The sequence below is a fragment of the Camelus dromedarius genome, chromosome 3 (genome assembly GCF_036321535.1).
Source record: "Camelus dromedarius isolate mCamDro1 chromosome 3, mCamDro1.pat, whole genome shotgun sequence".
Taxonomy (NCBI): domain Eukaryota; kingdom Metazoa; phylum Chordata; class Mammalia; order Artiodactyla; family Camelidae; genus Camelus; species Camelus dromedarius.
Window position 1 is genome coordinate 92037581 of NC_087438.1, and position 24329 is coordinate 92061909.

A 24329-nucleotide genomic window follows, 5' to 3' on the forward strand; every position below is an offset into this window, starting at 1 on the left:
CTTTACAGATCAGCCAAAGCTGAAGGAGTTCAGCACCACCAAACCAGCTTTACAACAAATGTTAAAGGAACTTCTCTATGACAAAAAGAAAAGATCACAACTAGAAACAGGAAAATTATGAAATGAAAAAGCTCACTGGTAAAGACAAACATACAGTAAAGGTAGGAAATCATCTACACACAAAGCTGGTAGGGAGATTAAAAAACAAAAGTGGTAAAATTATCTATATCCACAATAAGCAGTTAAGGGATACACAAAACAATTAGATGTAAAATATCATATCAAAAACAGTAATCATGAGGGGAGGAAAGTACAAATGCAGAGTTTTTAAAATGCATTTGAAATTAAGAGATCAGCAACTTAAAACAATCATATGTATGTGTATATATATACAAAAACCTCATGGTAACTACAAACCAAAAATCAATAACAGACATAAAAACAAGAGAAAAAGAAACCCAAATATAACGCTCAAGATACTCATTAAACCACAAGAGATGAGAACAAAAGAAGAAAGGGGTGGGGGTGGCTACAAAAATGAATCCAAAACTATTAACAAAATGGCTATAAGAACATACATATTGATAATTACCTTAAATGTAAATGGACAAAATGGTCCAACCAAAAGACAACGAGTAGTTGAATGGATACAAAAACAAGACTCATATATATGCTGTCTACAAGAATCTCACTTCAGGTCTAGGGACACATACACACAGACTAAAAGTGAGGGAATGGAAAAAGATATTCCATACAAATGGAAATCAAAAGAAAGCTAAAGTAGCGACACTTATATCAGACAAAATAGACTTTAAAATAAAAACTGTTACAAAAAACAAAAAAAGGACACTACATAATGATCAAGGAATAAATCCAAGAAGAAGATATAACAGTTATAAATATATTTGTACCTAACATTGGAGCACCCAAATATATAAGGCAAGTATTAACAGACATAAAAGGAGAAATCAACAGTAACACAGTAATAGTGGGGGACTTTAACACCCCACATACATCAATGGACAGATCATTTAGACAGAAAATCAATAAGGAAACACAGGTCTTAAATGACACATTAGACCAAATGGACTTAACTGATATATATATAGATAGCATTCCATCTGAAAGTAGCAGAATATTCATTATTTTCAAGTGCACATGGAACATTCTCCAGGATAGATCACATGGTAGGCTACAAAACAAGCCTTGGTAAATTTAAGAAAACTGAAATTTTATCAAGCATCTTTTCTGACTACAATGCTATGAGCCTAACATCAGCTACAAGAAAAAAATCTGCAAAAACCAAAAACCACAAACACATGGAGGATGAACAATATGCTACTAAATAACTAATGGATCACTGAACAAATCAATGAAGAAATTTTCAAAATACCTAGAGACAAATGAAAACAAAAAGACAACAATCCAAAACCTGTGGGACTCATTAAAAGCAGTTCTAGGAGGGAAGTTTATAGCAGTACAAGCCTACTTCAGGAAACAAGAAAAATCTCAAATAAACAGCCTAATCTTACAACTAAAGAAGCTAGAGAAAGAACAAATAAAACCCAAAGTTAGTAGAAGAGCAGAAATAAATGAAATAGAGGCTGAAAAGATAGAAAAAACCAATGAAATTAAAAGCTGGTCCTTTGAAAAGATAAACAAAACTGATAAACCTTTAGCTAGACTCATCAAGAATAAAAAGGGAGAGGGCCCAAATCAATAAAATTAGAAATGAAAAAGAAGTTACAACCGACACCACAGAAATACAAAGGAACATCAGAGACCACTACAAACAACTAGATGCCAATAAAATGGACAATGTAGAAGAAATTGACAAAATTTTAGAAAGATACAATCTCCTAAGAATGAACTGGGAAGAAATAGAAAATATGAACACACTGATTTCCAGTAATGAAATTGAAACAGTAGTTTAAAAACTCCCAACAAACAAAAAGTTCAGGACCAGACGGCCTCACAGGTGAATTCTACCAATCATTTAGAGAAGAGTTAACACCAATTCTTCTGAAACTATTTCCAAAAATTACAGAGGAAGGAACACTTCCAAACTCATTCTGAGGCCAGCATCACTCTGATGCCAAAGCCAGATAAAGATATCACAAAAAAAGATAATTACAGGCCAATATCACTGATGAACATAGGTGCAAAAATCCTCAACAAAATACTAGTAAACCAACTTCAACAATGCATTAAAAAGATCACACACCATGATCAAGTAGGATTTATCCCAGGGATGTAAGGATTTTTCAGTATCTGCAAATCAATCAGTCTGATACACCACATTAACAAATTGAAGGATAAAAACCACATGATCACCTCAACAGATGCAGAAAAAGTTTTTGATAAAATTCAACATCCATTTATGATACAATCTCTCCAGAAAGTACACATAGAGGGAACAGACCTCAACATAACAAGGCCCATATATGACAAACCCACAGCTAACATCATAATCAATGGTGAAAAGCTTAAAGTACTTCCTCTAATATCAGGAACAAGAAAAGAATGGCCTCTGTCACCACTTTTATTTAACAAGGTTTTGGAAGTCTTAGCTACAGAAATCACAGAATAACAAAATAAAATTGGAAAGGAAGATGTAAAACTGTCGTTGTTTGCACATATGATGCTATACCTATAAAATCTAAAGACACCACCAGGAAACTACTAGATAAGAGCTCATCAGTTGCTGGATACAAAATTAATACACAGAAATCTGTTGCATTTCTATACACTAACAATGAACTATCAGAAAGAGAAATTAAGGGAACAATCTCATTTACCATTGCATCAAAAAGAAAAAAATACCTAGGAATAAACCTACCAAAGGAGGAAAAAACCCAGATGCAAGAAACTGAAATGACACAAACAGATGGAAAGATATGCCTTGTTCTTGGATTGGAAGAATTAATATTGTTAAAATGGAGCTGGAGGAATCACATTCTGTGACTTCAGACTATACTACAAAGCTATAGTCATCAAAACAGTATCGTACAGGCACAAAAAAAGCCACATAGACCAATGGAACAGGATGAAGAGCTCAGCTCAGAAATAAACCTATGCACTTACGGTCAGTTAATCTATGACAGAGGAGGCAATAATATCCAATGGAGAAGAGACAATCTCTTCAATAAACGGTGCTGGGGAAACTGGACAGCTACATGTAAAAGAATGAAATTAGAACATTCTCTAACACCATATACAGAAATAAACTCAAAATGGATAAAGACCTAAATGTAAGACTAGATACTATAAAACTCCTAGAGGAAAACACAGACTAAACACTCTTTGACATAAACCACAGCAATATTTTACTTAATTAGATAAATGAAAGAGGGACAAGGAACAGCTCTTCTTTATAGTAGAATGACAAATGATAGATGTAGAAGAAAAGAAGGAAAAAGAAAAATCACTACTAGACAAATACATCCATAGTAAAAATTATTTCAGACAACATCCACTGATGGTTACCAATATTAGTGGGCACAAATTTGAGGAGAAACATAATTTTTATAGTCTCAAACTATCTCAATATATTTATTAACTGAAAAGAGAAAGTAACTTTACAGTGGAGAAACCTGGTAAAAACCAGTTTAACCAAGTGATCAAGGTGAACTTCACTATAAAAAGACAGTGGCATTGTGAACCCTCTGACATGCACTGAGAAGGACACAATTTCATTTCTGTGATACTCCTGCCAAAAATGTGTAACTTCATTTCAGTTATGAGAAAACATCAGGAAGACTGGAATTTAGGAACATTTCACAACATAACTGATCAATACTGAAAAGTGCCAAGATTATTAAAGACAAGAAAAGACTGAAGAACTGTTTCAGGATGCATGAGACTAAGGAGAACTAATAACTAAATGCAGTGTGGATTCCTGGGTTAGATCTTGGGACAGGAAGAGGACATTAGTGGAAACACTGCTGAAATTAGGATAAGGTCTGTAGTTTACTTAATGATAGTAAACCAATGTTAATTTTTCTGTTTTTATCACTGCAATATGATTGCGTCAGATGCTACCATTAGAGGAAGCTGGGTACAGGAGAATATTGAGACTCTCTGTACTATTTTTGTAACTTTTCTACAAGTCTAAAACTAATTAAAAACAAGTTTCTTTGAAAAAGAAAAAAGTAAAGTCACATAACTCCTTTGCTCAAAACCTCCACTGGCCCCCTAGTTCACTCATCATGAGAGCCCCTTTCCTCACGGTGGCTACAAGGCTCTGTATGCTCTGGTCCTGGTAACCTCTTTGACAGCATCTTACCATGCTCCCCCTCACTCCTTCCAGATATGCCAGCTTCCTTGCTAATCCTCAACACAATGGGCATTCTCCTGCTGTAGGGCTTTTGTACTTGCTGTTCCTTGAGCATGGAAAACTCTTCCCCAGGTATCTGTCTTGTCACTCCCTCACATCCTTTCAGTCTTGCTCAAATGACACCTTCTCAGTGAGAAGCACCATCTCATATATAACAGCATATAATAATATCCATTTTGCCTGTCCCCCTGCCTTTTTCTCTCCATTGTACTTGTCACTATCTGCTTTATATATATATATACATATATACACACACATTGTTGTGTGAATTATTTATAATTATTTGCTTACAATATGTCTTCTACACTAGGCTGAATATTTACAAAAGCAAAGATTTCATTTTTAGTTTTTTTTTTCGGGGGGTAGGGAGTAATTCATTTATTTATTTTTAGAGGAGGTACAGGGGATCAAACCCAGGATCTTGTGCATGCATGCACTCTACCACTTAAGCTATACCCTTCCTGCCATTTTTAGTTTAAGAATGAAATACTTATCATGTACACATCCACCTACTAGAATGCCAGATAGATGGCAGGATATTACAGTGATTGTTATTTGGATGCTGAGATTATGGGGGATTTCTCTTTCTTTGCACATCGCACATCTGCACTTTCCACAACATTTTTGTGTATTCTTTTAAATGTAGAAAACTGATATTGGAGAATGTGCTTCATATATTTTAAGTGAAAAAAAGGATGGTAAAAGTTATATGGAATATTATCCCATTTTTGTTAACAAAATATAAACATGCATATAAAAAGGATTGTTAATAGATACTGAGGTGTTATCAGTGCCAGATCAAAGGGATGCAAGATTAGTGTTTGCTTCTCATTGCTTTTTAATAAATCCTCTACATTCAAAACATATATTCCAAGTAAAAACAATGGAGTGAACACATGAACTCCCACATGATAATCCAGTAATATGACAGTAACTGAATCTTCAAAAGATTTAAACCCACCAAAGTGGGAGAAAAGGACAGTAGCAACAGTACTGTTAAGGGTAGAAAGCAGATTGACAACAGGCAGACTATTGGGCTGACCCAAGAAAACAGAATCCTAAGACAGCCACAGAGCAGCTGAAACCTCCTCTGATGTAGGTTCCCCAAACACTGAGGAACAGGCAGAAGACCAAGTACCTCTGGATGGAGAGTGGCGAAAATAAGTTGAAACTTGGTTTAAGAAGCAGTTAAATCCCTATTTCCACTCCTGGAACTTGAATGACCCAACTCCAGCAGAAGATGGAAGTATTTTTTCTCTGGAGAGGGTATCTGGACTAAGAAACAGTGGACACAGTTGAGGGTGGCCTAGTTGTGCTGAAATCAGGGCACTAACAATTAACAGATGCTGGGTCCCCTATGCCCAGTATTCTGTTCATTGTTTGGCTGCCAAAATGCTGTCACCCAGGCTGGAGATGTGGCGATTCTTTTCTGGGGAGGTTGCCCCATCTGCTAAAAGATGACCTAACAAAGCTAACATGGGAGGTCCCATGAGAAACAACAAGCCAGTGGCCCTCCAGTGAACACCACCACCACCACACATTCAAGGCTTTCAATCTGCTGTTAGTATTTCACTCTTAAATATGATCAGGATCACCTGACATCTAAGGGAAGCCCATAACATGAAAGAAAAAGATCAAAATAAATTTTTTTAAATGTGGAGGAAATAAAGTATGGAGAAGGAAACTTGAAAAAAAAATACCAATTATCAGTAAAATTTTCAGATTGCTAAGAAAAGATATTCATGAATGAAATAAGAACATGGTGCTATTAGGCACACATACACATTCAAAGAAAAGTATAATACCCTTGGGATGGAAGATAATGGTATAGACATACCCTGAAAAAGAGAAAATTTTTAAATTAAAAAAAAGAGAAAAAGACAAAATTAGAGCACCAGTCCAGGAAGAATATAATCAAAAAATGTAGTTGCAATTAGAGAGAAAAGAGAGAAACTGGAAAGGAAAGGTCATAAAACATTTTTTAAATGTCCCAAACTCTCTAAGTGTGAATACAGAAATATCTTTTTATAAAAAAATGAGAAAAAGCAAGATGCAAAAGGTATATAGGATGCTACTTCATGAGAAAGAACAAGAGAAAAATAAGACCATATACTCATAGTTGCTCATATTTACATAAACCAAGGATACACAAAAAACTAATAAAAATATTATCTGTGAGGGGGGATTGAGGCAGTCCATTGAATTTTTTCATATATATAGTTTTGAGTCAGAATGAACATCATTAAAAAGTCCACAAACAATAAATGCTGGAGAGGGTGTGGAGAAAAGAGAACCCTCCTACACTGTTGGTGGGAATGCAGTTTGATGCAGCCATTGTGGAAAACAGTATGGAGAGTGCTTAAAAAACAAAAAATAGACTTACCGTATGATCCAGCAATCCCATTCCTGGGCATATATCCGGAAAAGACGAAAACTGTAATTTGAAAAGATACGTACACCCCAGTGTTCACAGCAGCACTATTTACAATAGCCAAGACGTGGAAGCAACCTAAATGTCCATCAACAGATGACTGGATAAGGAAGTTGTGGTATGTTTATACAATGTAATACTACTCAGCCATAAAAAGGAAAGAAATAATGTCATTGGTGACAACATGGATGGACTTAGAGATCATCACACTTAGTGAAGTAAGTCAGTCAGAGAAAGGCAATATCATATGATATCATTTACATGTGGAATCTAAAAATAGACACAAATGAACTTATTTATAAAACAGAAACAGACTCACAGACATAGAAAACAAACTTACGGTTACCAAGGGGAAAGGGGGTGGGAAGGGATAAATTGGGAGTTGGAGATTTGCAGATACTAACCATCAATTAACTGCATATAATGCACACTGTAGACTACTTCATCCAACAACAGGAGAATGTATATTTTCCTCAAGCTCACACAGAAGATTTACCAAGATAGACAGTTTGGGACCATAAAACACATTTTAACAAAATTAGAATAGAAATCATAACAGTACCTGCTCTCAGACCACAATGGAATTAAACCAGAAATCAATAACAGAAAGAAAGATGGGAAATCCCAAAATATATGGAGATTAAACAAAACACTTCTAAATAACACAGGGGTCAAAGAAGAAATCTCAAGAGAAATTAAACAATATTTTTAACTAAATGAAAATAAAAACATAACTTATCAAATTTTGTGGGATGTGGTAAAAGCAGTGCTTAGAGGAAAAATTATAGCATTGAAAACATATATTAGAAAAGAAGAAAGATCTAAAATCAATCATTAAGTTTTTCTTTAGGAAACTAGAAAAGGAAGAGTAAATTAAATCCAAAATAAGCAGAAGAAAATAAATAATAAGAACTATAGCAGAGTTCCTGTCAAGATGGTGGAGTGGAAGGACCACGAGCTTGCCTCTCCTCACAACTACAACAAAACCACAACTGAATGCTAAACAACCATCAAAAAAAGACTGGAACCTAGCAAAAAAGATCTTCTACAACTGGAAACATAAAGAGGGAACCACAGCAGGATGGTAGGAGGGGCGTGCTCACAATATAACTGGGCCCCATACCCACCGGGTGGGCGACCCATAAGCTGAAGATTTGTTAAGTGACAGAGGCCCTCACACAGGAGTGAGAGTTCTGAGCCCCACCTCAGGGTCCCTATCTCGGTTCCCGGCATTGGGAAGAGAAGGAGACCCCAGGACATCTAGTTTTGAAGGCCAGAAGGTCTTGGCTCTGGGAGCCCCACAGGACTGGGGAAAACGGAGACTCTATTCACTTGGGAAGCACACACGGAAACTCACGTGCACCAGGTCCAAGGGCAGAGGCAGTGATTTCATAGGAACCTGGGCCAGACCTGCCTGCTGGATTTGGAGGATCTCCTGGGGAGGTGGGGGACGGCTGTGGCTCACTCAGGGGACATAAAAGCTGGTATTTCAGGAGTGTTATTCTAGAAGTGTTAATCTACATGCTTTCCTGGAGGCTGACATCTTGACTGGATCATTAGCACCAAGACCTAGACCCACCCAACAGCCTGCAGGGAAGCATCAGGCCAAACAACATCCAGGGTGGGAACACAGCCACACCCATCAGCAGACTTCCTACATCACAAAGGCCTCTAGACACAGCCCTACCCACCAGAGGTCCAGGACCAAGCTTCACCCATCAGTGGGCAGGCACTGGCTCCTCCTGCCAAGAACCCTGCATAAGCCTCTAGTCCAGCCTCATCCATCAGGGGAAGATACTAGAAAAAAGAAAATAATAATCCCAAAGCCTGTGGAAGGAACCCAAACACATAGAAAGATAGACACTATGAGGCAGCAAAGGAATATCTCCCAGGCCAAGGCATGAGATAAAATCCCAGAAGAAGAAATAAGTGATGAGGAGATAGGCAATTTATCCGAGGAAGAGTTTAAAGTAATGCTGGCCAAGATGTTCAGAGAACTCAGGAAGAGTATAGATGCACAGAGTGAAGTTTTTAGCAAAGAGTTGGAAAATATAAAGAATATTCAAACAGAGTTGAAGAATAAAATCATTGAAATGAACAATACACTAGAAGGAACCAAGAAAAGACTAAATGGGGCAGAAGAATGGATCAGTGAGCTAGAAGACAGATTAGTGGAAATCACTACTTCAGAAAAGAAAAAAGAATAAAAAGGAATGAGGATAGTTTAAGAGAACTCTGGGACAATATGAAGCACTCTAATATTCGCATTATAGGGGTCCCAGAAAGAGAAGAGAGACAGAAAAGACCTGGGAAAATTTTTGGAGAGATAACTGAAAACTTCCTCAACTTGGGAGGCGCAGAGAGTATCACAAAGGATCAACCCAAAGAGGAACACACCAAAGTACATAGTCATCAAATTGACAACAATTAAGGATAAGGAGAAAATATTAAAATTAGCAAGAGAAAAGCAACAAATAACATACAAGGGAACACCCATAAGGTTATCAGCTGATTTTTCAGCAGAAACTCTACAAGCCAGAAGGGAGTGGCACGATATATTTAAAGTGATGCAAGGGGGAAACTTACAACCAAGAATACTCTATCCAGCAAGGCTCTCGTTCAGACTTGATGGAGAAATCAAAAGCTTCACAGATAAACAAAAGCTGAAAGGTTTCAGCACCACCAACCCAGCTTTACAACAAATGTTAAAAGACCTTCTCTAGTCATCAAACCATAAGAAAAGAGAACAAAAAGAAGAAAGAGCAAAAAAAAAAGAGAGAGAGAGAGACCTACAAAAGGTTTCTTTTCTGGGTCTTTTGTGGTTCCTTATAAATTTTGGAATTGTTCTAGTTCTGTGAGGAATGTCACAAGTATTTTGATGGGGGTTGCATTGGATCTGTGGATTGCTTTGGGGAGTGTGGCCATTTTGATAGTGTTGATTCTTCCAATCTTTCCATTTCTTTGTGTCATTTCAGTTTTCAGAGTATAGGTAATCTCCTTGGTTAAGTTTATTTCTAGGTGTTTTGTTGTTTTTGATGTAATGGAAATATCTCTGCCAGGTATAAAATTCTGGTTTTTGAAGTGAAAAAAAAAAAAGTGAATGAAGGGCCAGAAATGGCAAAATATCCTTTTTTATGGGTGAGTTGTATTCCATTACATATGTATACGTGTGTGTGTATATACACACACACACACACACACACACACACACACACACACATATATATATGCTACATCTCCATTATCTATTCAACAACTGATGTGCACTTAGGATGCTTCCAAATCTTGGCAATTATAAATAATGTTGCTGTTAATAGCAGGGTGTATGTACCTTTTTGAGTTAATTTTTATTTTGTGGTTGGCTTTATTCCTTTGATAACCATGCAAGTTTAAAAAGCTAAAGCTCTAAACGTTCTTAGAAACAATGAACAGAACATATATGTAAATATAAAAATATATGTGCAGTAAAAAAAAATGATCTATCAAGCCATCAAAGACATAGAAGAAACTTAAAAAGACATCACTAAATGAAAGAAGCCAGTCTGAAAAGGCTACAAACTGTATGATTCCAACCAAATGACACTCTGGAAAAGGCAAAGCCACAAAACAATAAAAAGATTGTGGTTTCCAGTGGCTTGGGAGAGGGAGGGAGGGAGGAATGAATACATGGAGCACAAGGGATTTTTAGGGCAATGAAATTATTCTGTAGGATACTATAGTGGTGGCCACATTCATTATGCATTTGTCAAAACCCATAGAACGTACATTAAGAGTAAACCCTAATGTAAGCTATGGACTTTGGATGATAATAATGTGTCCATGTTGGTTCATCTATTGTACCAAATATGCCACACTGATGAGGGATGTTGAGGGTAGGGGAGAATATATGAGTGGGTGGGGAGGGCTATGTGTAAACTCTATTTTCTGCTGAGTTCTGCTGTGAACCTGAAACTGCTCTTAAAAAAATAGTCTATTAACAACAACAACAAAAAGAAACAGGCAATCTGAATAGTCCTAAATCTATTATAGAAATTGAATAATAATTAATAACCTCCCAAAGCAGAAAGCACCAGGTTCAGATGGGTCTACTCATAAATTCTATCAAACATTTGCAGAAAAAACTATAACAATTTTCTACAATATATTTCAGAATATAGAAGTAGAGAGGACACTTCCTAGCTCATTCTATGAGGCCAGCATTACCCTAATACCAAAAAAGACAAGGACACCACAAGAAAAGAAAACTACAGATCAGTATCTCTCATGAACATAGATGCAAAAATCCTCAACAAAATATTAGCAAACTGAATCCAACAATGTATAAAAAGAATTATATAGCATTACTAAGTGGGATTTATTCCAGATATGCAAAGCTGGTTCAATATTCAAAAATCAATTAATGTAATCCATCACATCAACAGGCTAAAGAAGAAAAATCACATGATCATATTCATTTTTTCAATAGATACAGAAAAAGCATTTGACAAAACCCATCACCCATCCATAATGAAAACTCTCAGTAAAATAAGAATACAGGGGAGCTTCTTCAACTTGATAGCTATAAAAACCTATAGCTGACATCATGCTTCATGGTGACAAACTTGAAGCTTTCCCACAAGAACAGTAACAAGGTAAGGATATTTCCACTCACCACTGCTTTTCAACATCATACTGGAAGTCCTAGCTAATGCAATAAGACAAGAAAAGAAAATTAAAAGTATAAAGATAAGGAAAGAAGAAATAAAATTATCTTTGTTCGCTGATGACATGATCAAAACTCCTGAAACTGTGCTTGCTTTGGCAGCACATATACTATGAATACGAAATAAATACAAAAACAAATATATGTATGTATATGCATGACTGGGATATTGTGCTGTACACCAGAAATTGACACGTTGTAACTGACTGTACTTCAATCAAACAAACAAAAAACAAAAAAACTCCTGGACCTAATAAGCAATTATAGCAGGGCTGCAGGATACAAACTTAATACAAAAAGTCAGTAGATCACTTTCCTATATATCAATAATGAACAAGTGAAATTTGAAATACTATTCATATTAGCAGACCCAAAATAAAATACTTAGGCATAAATCTAACAAAATATGTATGAGGAAAACTACAAAATTCTGATGAGAGAAATCAAAAACTAAATAAATGGAGAGATAGTTCATGTTCGTGGATAGGAAAACTCAATGTTTTCAAGGTGTCAGTTCTTCCCAACTTGATATATAGATTGAAGTAATCCCAATCGAAATCCCAACAAGTTATTTTGTAGATATGAACAGGATACAAACTTAATACAAAAAGTCAGTAGATCACTTTCCTATATATCAATAATGAACAAGTGAAATTTGAAATACTATTCATATTAGCAGACCCAAAATAAAATACTTAGGCATAAATCTAACAAAATATGTATGAGGAAAACTACAAAATTCTGATGAGAGAAATCAAAAACTAAATAAATGGAGAGATAGTTCATGTTCGTGGATAGGAAAACTCAATGTTTTCAAGGTGTCAGTTCTTCCCAACTTGATATATAGATTGAAGTAATCCCAATCGAAATCCCAACAAGTTATTTTGTAGATATGAACAGGATACAAACTTAATACAAAAAGTCAGTAGATCACTTTCCTATATATCAATAATGAACAAGTGAAATTTGAAATACTATTCATATTAGCAGACCCAAAATAAAATACTTAGGCATAAATCTAACAAAATATGTATGAGGAAAACTACAAAATTCTGATGAGAGAAATCAAAAACTAAATAAATGGAGAGATAGTTCATGTTCGTGGATAGGAAAACTCAATGTTTTCAAGGTGTCAGTTCTTCCCAACTTGATATATAGATTGAAGTAATCCCAATCAAAATCCCAACAAGTTATTTTGTAGATATGAACAAACTGATTATAAAATTTATATGGAGAGGCAAAAGATCTGGAATATTGAAGACAAACAAAGTTGGAGGACTTATACTACCCAATATCAAGACTTACTATAAAGCTACAATAATCAGTGTGGTATTAGCAAAAGAATAGACAAATAGATCACTGGAACAGAACGGAGAGCCCAGAAATAGATCCATATAAATACTGTCAACTAATCTTTGACAAAGGAACAAAGCAAAAGATAATCTTTTTAGCAAACATCACTGGAACTGGGCATCCACAGGCAAAAATATATATATATACACAGACATTACATCCTTCACAAAAATTAACTCAAAATGGATCACTGACCTGAATGTAAAACACAAAGCTATAAAACTGCTAGAAGATAACATAGGAGAAAATTTAGATGACTTTGGGTTTGGTGATGACTTTTTACAAGCAACACCAGAGGCATGCAGAGAAGCATGATCCATGAAAGAAATAATAAACAGGCCTTTATTAAAATTAAAAATTTCTGCTGTACAAAAGACACTGTCAAGAGAATAAAGACAAGCCACAGACTGGGACAAAATATCTCCAGAAAAGTCAGATAAAGGTCTGTCACCAATAAGAAAACAACCCAATTTTAAAAAGGTCCAATGACCTTAATAGATACTTCACCCAAGAAGATATACAGATGGCAAGTAAGCATAGGAAAAGATGCTCCACATCATATGCCATCAGGGAACTGAAAATGAAAACAACAATGAAATACCATCACCTGCCTACTAGAACGGTCAAAATCCAAAATACTGACAACACCAAATTCTCATGAGAATATGAGGCAATGGAAAGTCATTCACAGCTGGTGAGAATGCAAAATGCAACAGTCACTTTGGAAGACACTTTGACATTTTCCTACGTAACTAGACACACTCTAACCATATGATCCAGCCACTGCATTCCTTGGTATTTATGCAAATAAACTAAAAACTTATGTTCACACAAAAGCTTGCATGTGGATGTTTATAGCAACTTTATTCATTATTGCCAAACCTGAATGAAACCAAGATGTCCTTCTGTAGGTGAAAGGATAAGTAAACTTGATACATACAGACAATAGAATATTATTCAGTGCTAAAAAGAAATGAGCTGTCAAGCTGTGAAAAGACATGGAGGAACTATAAATGCATATTACTAAGTGAAAGAATCCAATTTGAAAAGGCTACATAATGTATGATTCCAATTATATGACATTCTGGAAAAGGCAAACCTATGGAAACAGTAAAAATATCAGAGATTGCCAAGGGGAAGGAGTAAAGATAGGATGATAGCAGGTGGAGCACAGAGGATGTTTAGGGTGATGAAACGACTCTGTATGACTCTATAGCAGTGGATACATGACATTATACATTTGTTAAAACCCACAGAATGTACAACACCAAGAGTGAACCCTAAGATAAACTATGGACTCTGGGTGATAATGATGTGCCAGTATAGGCTCATCAGTTGTAACAAATGTCTTACTCAAAAGAGGGATGTTGAATTTGGGGGAGGCTAGGTAGGTGTAGGGGTAGGGAGTATCTGGATACTCTGTACTTTCTGCTCAATTTTGCTATGAATCTAAAACTGCTCTTTTTAAAAAAAACTATCTTTTAAAAAAGCAATGGCTTTACAAAAATTTTTAATGAAATAAGTAAAATAACAGAAATTTAAAATTTTTTTAAAGACAGAAAATTCCCCAAAACTTAGTGACATGTTTGTTTGAAAGAGCCCATTGTGTATCTGGCATTGTAGATGAAAACAAAAATACACCAAGGAACACCATTATAAAATTTGAAGCATGGGAACCCAAGAAAGTTTGCTACAAATTTGCAGAGATAGAGTTAGAAAAGATCTGGAGTCAAAATTCTTTTGGACGTCTCAACAGCAATAATGAAAGATTAGAGGCAATAACACAGTAGTCCAAATTCTGAAGAGAAATTATTTCCTGCCTAAAATTCTGTGTTTATATGAATGTGTTTCCCCGGAGAAAGAGGAAGACCTGGGATGCAAGAAACAGGAGAGCCACCCAGGAGAGAGGCAAAGGGAATTCCTGGGGCAGGATGACAGGAGACCTGAGCATGACAGCTGTATTGAAGCTGTCAGAAGGTAGCTGTCCATGTCAGAGCAGGTCAGCAGGCACTATGGGAGACTTTCTTGGGAAGACAAAATTGTCAGAACAACTGATTTACCCAAATCTGTTGAAAGATGATTTATATAAGTGGCTGAGAATTTAGGGTTAAATCACTGAGAGGAATATAGAAAACTAAGCAAATGGGAAAACAAGACAATTATTAACTCCAGAGGAATAAAGTTTTGAGGGAAAATTAATCTTAGTTAACCACTTGTTTCAGCTAAGAATATAATAGCATAATTATGTAAACAGTAAACAAGGCTTTTGACTGACCCAAATGATGATTTGTACATATTGGTAGGATGAGAAAAAAGGAAAGATGCAAGTGTAAGAAAGACAGCAAGGAGGAGAAAAGATTAAATATTCATCAAAGACCACAGATAAGGCCTGTGTCTGAAAATCAAGAAATCTAGAAACAAGGAGAAGTTAAATACCAAAAAGAAACAGTTAAGGTCGTGGTTCCTCCTGAGAAGAGGCCAAGGAAGTAGGGGTGAGGAGCTGCTTTTCAACAACTGAAGGCTCTGAGATTTTATCCCACTTGCATGCTAATGTGTTTAGGGGAGGCTGGCAGAAGACGCAAGACTCCCCGATCAGAGACAAAGAACAGTTTGTTAGACACAGCACTAGTGTGAAAGTATTACCTTTTATCTGGTTCCTTGAACCCCATTTCTCACAGAGTGATGCCAAGAGAGCCAGATGACACCTGTATACACAGTGGCTGCATTACAGGAGAGGAAGCCTGAGTTTAGGGAACGGTTATTATGCTAATAATGGACAGTAAGTCTGCCCGCCTTTTGCTTAGAGGAAGATGCTATCTCTGCCAAGGTTGTTTGCTATGCAGACATTCCTAAAAAGACTGGAGTGAACAAAGTAGGCCAGTCAGTGCCTCACTCACAAGACGTGCTGACCAACAGAAGTGACTTAAAACTGCTGTTTTTCATAATCAGCCTCAAATTATTTGATTTTTTACAATTATATGCACGTATAACTTTCATAAAATGAAAATTTAGCAAATCAGATACTTGACGTTATTTAAACAGCTCGCCTAACCCTTACTCCTACTGACTGGGCATCTCCTTTCCAACGGACAGCCGAAGTCGGGGGGAGAAAACTGGAAAAGGAAGTTTTCCGAAACTTCGCGCAGGGCGGGCTGGTAGCAAGGAAGAGTGGCCCCAACGCCAGCGGTCCGATTCGTGGCGAGGACAAGGCGACTCCCCCTCCTCTAGCCCTGGCCTCGAATCCCTGGCAGGCTCCTCGGAGGCGCTGAGCGCAGGGTTCCGCACCTTAAGACCAGGACGTGAGGGCAGGGACCAACGCCGCCGCCGCTGGTTTAGAGTTGCAAGCCACGTGTGTCAAGTGCCCGGTGCAGCCCTTTTCTAGCCTGTGTTGACTGCAGTATTCCGGGATGTGAACCCAGGCCCCCTGAAAAGAAGAAACTAGCTAACATAGCCCGCGGGGGCTCCTCCGGGGCTGAGGACACGACGCAGCCCCTACGGTGCAGGAGGAGGGGTGGGCAGCTTGGCCGCATCCCCCGCAGGATCGTGCGCCCATCCCCTTGCTGTTGCGCACAGGCACACCGCGGCCCTGCCTGGCGCTTGGAAAGCATTCGACCCGCGCGGACTAGAGCAGGGGGCTGCGGCAGGCGCTCCACAGGTCGGCGGAGCGGAGAAGCGGGTCTGAACTCTCACCCCTCCCTCAGGCACCAGCCAACGCATGCTGCCGCCGAGGGGGACGGGCTGCGGAGATCCCGTTTATCAGCCACATCTCCCATTACATAAGGCGGCGCTGTATCTCTCCTGGGCATCTCTGCGAACGCGAGCCCTCTCCCACGCGCGGGGCGCCTGCCCACCGCTTCCAGCAGGGTGTTGCCAGTTCTAGAGAGGGGGTCGTTCCACTCATCTTGGCGCAGCCCTCGGTGATTCCCCACTCCTTCCCCCAACACAGAGAACCCACAGGAGATGCTGCTGACTATTCAACGGATGAAGAAACAGGCCCACGTATGGGTCACACAAGCAGGTGGCAGCACTCCAGACACTGGGGAGCCACAAGGGGCAGAGCCTGGCCTTCAGCCCTCACGGTCTGAAATTACGCTGGGAAGCTTGGGGCTGGGAGAGAAGAGAGGGTGGGAATCCTGCTACAGGTGACAGAAGAGGGTGAGCAAGGCCAAGAGGCTTCTGAGCAGGAACGACAGCTCCAGCGTCCCTTGGAAGACCGTTGTGAGGAGGCTGAGCCCCAGTGAAGTAGGACAGAGGGAGCCTGAGCAGGCAGAGAGAGGGGGTCTTAGGGAAGGCTCTGGCTTGGGGAGAAAGTGGGTGAGGGAGGGAGCTTGACATCAGCATCCAATAGGCAAATGCTGCAGCCTCTGTTGCGCGGGTTTCTGGAGGACTTCTTGAGAAATGAGGAAAAGCATGGAAACGGCTACATGCCAGTCCGTGCAGGGGGTGGGCTGCCCACAGGGGACTTTGGAGTCGGAGCAGGCCCAGGAGTTGCCCTCCACAGCCTTCGATCTCCAAACTTGAAGCCCTCAGAGGGCAGAGGTTGGTCTCACAGGTACTGGTGTACAGAAGTGGTCACGCCAGGTCTCAGTGGCAGTGAGAACAGTTACTCTCCAGGGCTAAGGTTGGATCTGCCTCTTGCCAGCCTGGCCCACTGAGGGAATCCCAGCAGGATAGGCCTGCTCTGAAGGCCTGGGTGGGGCATCCAGTGACCAGGCTGCCCACGCTCAGAATTATCATCAAAGCAACTTTTCAAAGGAAAGGTCCCAGGAGGATCCTTGAATCTGACTGAAGCTTTCAACCGGGAGAGTTGGGAATCTGAACTACAATCCTTCCCACCATGGGGCTGACAGGGAATCAGGTGGGCCAAGAGAAGTGAACTTTGCTTTTCTCCTTTTATCCTGTTTGAATTTTGTATCTAAAGCAACCATTGCTTTGGTAATGTAAGAGACCAGTTCACTGAAAAAAAAAAAAAAGAAAATAATAATAAAACCCCTGGATTCCCACATCTGATAGACTGTGGTCATACATTGTCTGCCCAGCATTTCTGGTGACCCAGAGGGGTCTCATGTCAGGAGCTGGGTGGGCACTCAGGGTGGAGACCAAGCAAAAGTGCTAGAGTTCCAGTTGGCACGGCTGACACCAGTGTGCCCTAAGGGCCCTCTCACCTACCCCTGAAGTGAGCTCATCCAGATCTTGGAAACTGCCCCAGACCCCTCTCAGTAATAAGTCCACAAGAAATCAGATGCTTTCCTTTATGCGATGCTGGATTTTCCACAAAGTAAAATCAAGATGAGTAAAGATGTGGTTTCTAGATAGTGCCCGACAAAGCAGAGACCACGGTATGAGGCGTCACCACTTGGGCCTATAAAAGCTGCCACAAGAGGCCAAGGCCACAAGCTGCTCAGCTCAGGCCAGCCTACACATCTGCTCCTCGCTCCTCGTGTACTGGCTCCAGGCTCCATGGCGCTCTGGATGACCGTGGTCATTGCTTTCACCTGCATTGGCGGCCTCGCCTCCCCGGTCCCTACGCCTTCCCCTAAAGCCCTCAAGGAGCTCATTGAAGAACTGGTCAACATTACCCAGAACCAGAAGGTGAGTGCCTGCTGACCAGGATCCCAGCTCTGAGGATGCAAGGGTGCACCACTCTCGGGAAGGGTACTGGTCACGGTCTGGGCCAGGAAGGTTGGGCCTGATCTTAATAAGATGCCTGTGAGTCAGGAAGAAGCCCCATGGACTAGAGGACAGGCCTGGCCATGAGGGAGAGGAGACAGGCTCAGGGGTGCAGCAGTACAGATGGATGCATGCAGAGACTGGGCAGAGCCTCTAGGGACCACCTGCTCCCCTGGCCTAGCCAGCTCCCACACAGCCACTCTGAAAAGAGGAAAGCAGAGAAGGGCTGGCACCCTCCTGGAACTATTTGGCATTTGCTAACTGGATTTGAATGCAATTATGAGGCCGTTATTCACAGCATCTTAGTTACGCCCATCCTTACAGAAGGATTCATTAGTAGAGTCAGCTCCTCTCCCCAGTGATGATGGCTCACATTTTTGAGCACTGATAATGTGCCAAGCCCATTGCTGGGACTTTACATCTCATTTCATCACTGCTAACCACCTTAAGAGGAAGGTACGATATCCCAATTTTACTGACTAAGCTTCAGTGAGGTTAACTGACAAAAGTCAGATTCAAGCCAGTACCATTACTGGCTGACACCAGAGTGCCCATACTCCGAATTGCAGTGGACCCCAATTCAGAAGGCAGGATGTTTGATATACTAGACCCTCACTGCCTCCCATCTGATTGACCTGGCCACCTCCTCCCTCACCTAACACTGCCCTGGCCCCTCCCTGTAGGCCCCCTATTGATGTCCTGGTGTCATTGTCATCGGTCCTCTAGCCCCTGCTGTGGCAAGCTTCACACAAGGCTTGTCCCTTACTGGCTGCGCCACTCAGTTTTTCTCTGTCAGCTTCAAGACTCTGTACAATGGGTCTCTCCCAATGTGCAGAGCAGGAAATGAAGCTCAAGAACATTGGAGGTCCCAGGCCTACCTCTGCTTGTGGGGCCTGATCCCTGTGGAGATCTGGCCTCACTGGGCAGGGCTGGGATCCTGCCAGCACTCGGCTCACTGTTCTTTGCTCCCTCAGGCACCCCTGTGCAACGGCAGCATGGTATGGAGCATCAACCTGACGACCAGCATGGTGAGGACCCTGGATGCTGGCGGAGAGGTGGCTGAGGCCATAATCCTTGGCTTGTCTTCCCTGAGCATGGCTCACACGGCTTAAGCATGGGTTCTAAGCAAGCTTCAAGAACCACTCTCTGCTCCTTCATAATCTGGGCTCCTCCCACCACCCAGATGCACCTCCACCACGCCCCTTAGCCCTACTCCTCCCGCAAACTCCCTATAGGTGCCACCTGACTCCCCAGTGTTCTCCTCCCCGCAGTACTGTGCAGCCCGGGAATCCCTGATCAACATCACCAACTGCAGTGTCATCCAGAGGACCCAGAGGATGCTGAATGCCCTCTGTCCTCACAAGCTCTCAGCCAAGGTAAAATCCCCCAGTCCCAACCCTGCACACACTTCTGTCAGCCCTGGGCTCACACTGGGAGCTTCATGGGAACCCAGCTGAGCATCTGAGGCATGTGTCCACCCAGGGGTAAGTGCACTGTGGAAGCAGGGACGTGTCTTTGGGATTTCCAAGACTCCTCCCTGAGCTTCAGTTCCACATCTATAAAATGTGCATAATAACAGCACCCACCTCATGGAGGCTTTTATGAGGACTGAACCAGCGGCCCCAGGAAAGCCCCTGGCGGATGCTGGCCGTCCTGGCTCTGGCGTCCCCACCAACGCACCGGCCTCTCTGTCCTGCTGCAGGTTTCCAGCGAACACGTCCGAGACACCAAAATCGAAGTGACCCAGTTCATAAAAACCCTGCTCCAACACTCAAGGAACGTTTTTCACTACAGAAGTTTCAACTGGAGCAAGAAAAGTTAGCGTTATTATTTGCAGAGAGGGACCCTGACCATTTAAATTGCAGATTCATTTTTCTTTCAGATGTCAGAAATTTCTTGGGGAGACTGGAGGAGGGTTGGGGGGGGTAAGATTTCCTTAGCTTAGACCTCAGCCTGTGCTGTCTGCCTTGAGCCTAGCCGACCCCAGCTACCCCTTGCCTTGGTGCCTGGGGCTCAGCCTGGAGAGCCTCTTGCATCCAGGGCTCCAAGCTCAGTGGACAAGGGTGGATGTTGTCCCACACAACTTCCCCATCCTTAGTGCAAACTGTAGCATTTCGGTGGGTGCAACCCTGGCTGGACACACAGTGAAAGAGGGACCTGCTTTACACAGGGGCAACTAAGGCAGAGAGCAGCCTAGGCACATTTCTTCTTGGTCTTATTTATTATTATGTGTTATTTAAACAAGTGTTTTTGTCTGTACTGGGGATAGGAAGGGACTGTTACTGCCAGAACTTGGAGCCAAGGGCCTGGAGACTTGAGGCTCCAGCACTAACGCAGTGGGCATTAGGAAGCCCTGGGAATAAGTACTGTACACAAACTTCTGCTACCTCACTGGGGTCCTGGGGCCAAGGCAGGGACAGTAGACAGGAGCACTCTTGTCTGCCAGCCAGCAGTTGGCCTTCAACCAAGTAATTTATTGTTTTTCCTTGTATTTAAAGTATTAAAATATGTTATCAAAGAGTTAATAATATATAGAATAGCAGCCTAGAACACTGCATATGGTATGTGGGGATTGGGGGAGGGGTCATTGAATTAGTTGTTGCATTGACTTTGTCAAGTTGGAAGCTGGGAATAAAGATGGTTACAAGAGACCTGACGGTTTTTGCCTTTTATTTTGACCTTTGGGGATGTTGGCCTGTGTTCTTAAGACTCTGAGGAGCTTTTCTTTAAGACCAGTTGGAGGAGGGGGCCTAGGATGGAATGGAGGGGGAGTGAGGGACAAGACTTGGGCTGAAAGAAAGTAGGCAAGCCCCTGGGGAGAGAGGACCTGGCCAGGAGGAAGTCCCCCAACGACCACCCACAGGGCCAGGGTGTCAGGGTTCAAGGAGGGCATCTGGAGCAGGCAGAGATCATGGAAGTCACTCATGGCTACAGATCTTCATGAGTGGCCAGCCTGTGTCTGGCTCTACCCACACACCCTCTGGTGTCTCCCTCAGACCCTCTCTGAGGCTCGGGGAAGCGAAAGTGGCTTGCCCAAGGTCCCATAGCCGCTAAGAAGCAAAGTCAGGATTTGAAGCCCAAACTCAATCCAACTCCAAAGAGCACACACTTAACCACCCTGCGTCCCTCTGTCCAAACATCATCTGGCCTGAATGCACAACCTGTATAATTGTGTCCTCAGCAGGTGCGGGCACCTCCCCTGAGGGGGAGCTCACTACTTAACTCTTTAGGGACAGTCTGTTCTACGTCTGGACACCTCTCAGCACTAGTGAGTGCACACTCACCACCTCTGAACAAAGACGCACCAATGACTTGCAGCCCCTGGACTGTGGAGTGACTGGGGTGGACAGCTAAGGTTGTAGGGTCCTGGTCAGACTGCTCCTCCAAGCAAGTCTTTTTGCTTCTCCCTTGGCCCAGGCCAGCACATGGAGCACAGGAAGCAGCAGGCCTCAGCAAGCCACAGCCCCTGGGCCTGCTATCAGCCGCGGTTTACACTGTGAATCTTTGGAAGGACAGGATGCCTCTTGCAGTGAGTGGGTGGTGGGTCACCAGAGATCAGTCTTAAATGCTGAGTGGCAGGCAGGCGCCCTCCCTGGGGAGCCCAGAGCCCTGTGAGAACACCTACAGCGATGCTCAGAAGTCAGTGGAGGCAGCCACCCAGGAGAGCTCATACCATGAGTGAGTCAGGCAACAGAGGCCACAGCAGGAACTGTCCAGGGTGCAGATGACCACAGCAGCTTGCTCCAGGGGCCACTCAAAGAGAGTGGACCTCTCACATGCACCCAGACAGAGGCGAGGGAAGAAGCCACGATCAACTATGCAGGGATCTAGGGATGCTGAGCTGGGGAGGAAAGACCTGGGACGGGGCACGGGAGCTGGGTGTCTCACCGGCTGTCCAGGGTGGGAAGTGATTGTCTCTGTGCCAAAGAGGTCTCAGAACCTGTTAAGTCACACTGTGCTGAAGACTGTCTGTGTGGCCTGCACCACACCAACTGTCTGGGCTAGAGATGACCAAGACACCACATGCACTTAAAGTTTAGCAGCGGAAAGAAGTCTTTAAACAACAGAGAGACTGGAGATGGATGCTCTATTCTGGGAGGATAGGAGATTCCAAACTCAAGGGTGATTGTAAGGGGCAAGATCTCCACTATCCTTCCATCCAGAGATTTGAGGATTTTTAAGGCCAGAAGAATGTATATTTTTTTTAAAACTACAAAACTTAGTGATCCATTCTCTGGTAGCATCACCTTTGACCCATGTCTTCTCTGCCCATCCATGGCCTTGGCCTGACTGTCCAAAAGGAAGATGGAAAGATTTCTGGTGAGATTCCATGTGAATTTTCCATGAACAGAGGCTGGAACTGAGGTTGACATGGAGGAGGATCTCTTATGATTTCCCAACGATACATTCCAAGCCGTACTGGGTGCACAGTGCCAACAGGGCCACCCAGAGCCCACCACTAGGGGTCTGCAGCGCACCACATCCTCAACCACCCATAGCTCCTGCCTGCACCTCCTCTTCCGAGACTGTACCCCAGACAGGAGCCTGTGGTTACTGGCAGTGGGCAGTGAGCCAGAGGGAGCTTGGGGCCTTCCAGGAATGACAGACCTATCAGAACCACAGAACCAAGCCCCTGCTGGCGGCAAGAGGAAGATGGGCCCAGCCAGGAATGAGAGATAAAGAAAAGAGAGAAAAAAAGGTATGTGTCAGCTCTTGAGGCTGGGAGCATCACTACCTGGGGACTGACCCCCTCAGGTATCTGCTGGGAGTTTTCTCTAACCATGTGGTCTCACTCCTCTCAGGCACAAGGTAAACCCTGAGCAAGGCCCAGAGAGAAGGGGCGTCAGGAAGAGACAGAGTGCTTGGTGAGTGGGAGGGGGATACTGGTCGTGGGGCCCAGGGTGGGGAGCCCCTTGGCACCCGGGAACCCCAGGCCTGGGAGGTTTCACTGGAAGAGGGGCTGGGGCTCAAGTGGGAAGTGAGACATACACTCAAGTTTCCAGTGAACTTGGCACCAAACACCTCTGTTTGCTGCTCAGATGAGGTGTCAGAAAAGACTCCGAGTCACCTCAGGGGTTCCTCTGAGGCTGGCTGTCTGAACTGCTCAGGACCCAGGAGGACAAGGGCCAGCATCTCATTTCCTCGTGACCCAGGAGCTTGAAGGCTGGGGTTTATCGAATCCATCAGCTTATCATTTTTTCGTTATGATCAACAGGGAAGTGCCTTTGCTTATGATCTTAATTCAGCTGGTCAGTTTGAGCAAACTCAAAAACCGCTCTTCCTTTGAGCTGACTCCCTTCTAAGAAGGCCCAGGCTGTGTGCAGACAGGGCAGCCTGGCCTGGGACACACAGGCCAGGGACCCAGACTTTCTAGAGGTCCAAGCTGGTGTCAGAACCCCTCCCACACATGCTGCCCACTCCTACTCTGAAAAATAAAAGTCATAAAGCCTCATTATCTTCATTCGTTTCTCGGCTCCACCCAAAAGCAACAGAGCAGAGGGTTTGCAACAAACTTTCCCAGATCAACTGATTTCTCGGCAGCAAGGGAGGGCCCCATGACGAAGCCATTTGAAATCCCAGAAGCAATTTTCTACTTACAACCTCACTTTCTGTTGCGCTCTCTCCCTTCCCCTCCTGAGTGTCTTCTCTTGTGGAAAGTGATTCTCTCAAAGTGTCATTCAGAAACGCCAACCCGCACGCTGCCTGGGCAGGTGCTGCCGTGTGGTCACCAGTGACGCAGATGCCAAAATTAAATATAGCAACTCTCGTCAGCTCCACTCTCTGCATCACTTGGACAAATGTGGGGCTCAAGGGCTCTTCCTGAAACCCACGGGGGC

The 24329-nt window shown here is 42.4% G+C and overlaps 2 protein-coding genes across 5 annotated transcripts in view; one reads left to right on the forward strand and one right to left on the reverse strand.

Annotated features, from left to right (window-relative positions):
- The window catches only part of KIF3A (kinesin family member 3A), a 200546-nt gene that overhangs the window by 105551 nt on the left and 70666 nt on the right, over positions 1–24329 (reverse strand). The gene's annotated exons all lie outside the window — the stretch shown is intronic.
- Positions 18234–21190, forward strand: IL13 (interleukin 13). Its single transcript, XM_010981321.3, has 4 exons — positions 18234–18414; positions 19467–19520; positions 19764–19868; positions 20195–21190. Exons 1-4 carry the CDS (start codon positions 18283–18285, stop codon positions 20312–20314), a joined length of 411 nt encoding a protein of 136 aa, XP_010979623.1. The 5' UTR covers positions 18234–18282; the 3' UTR covers positions 20315–21190.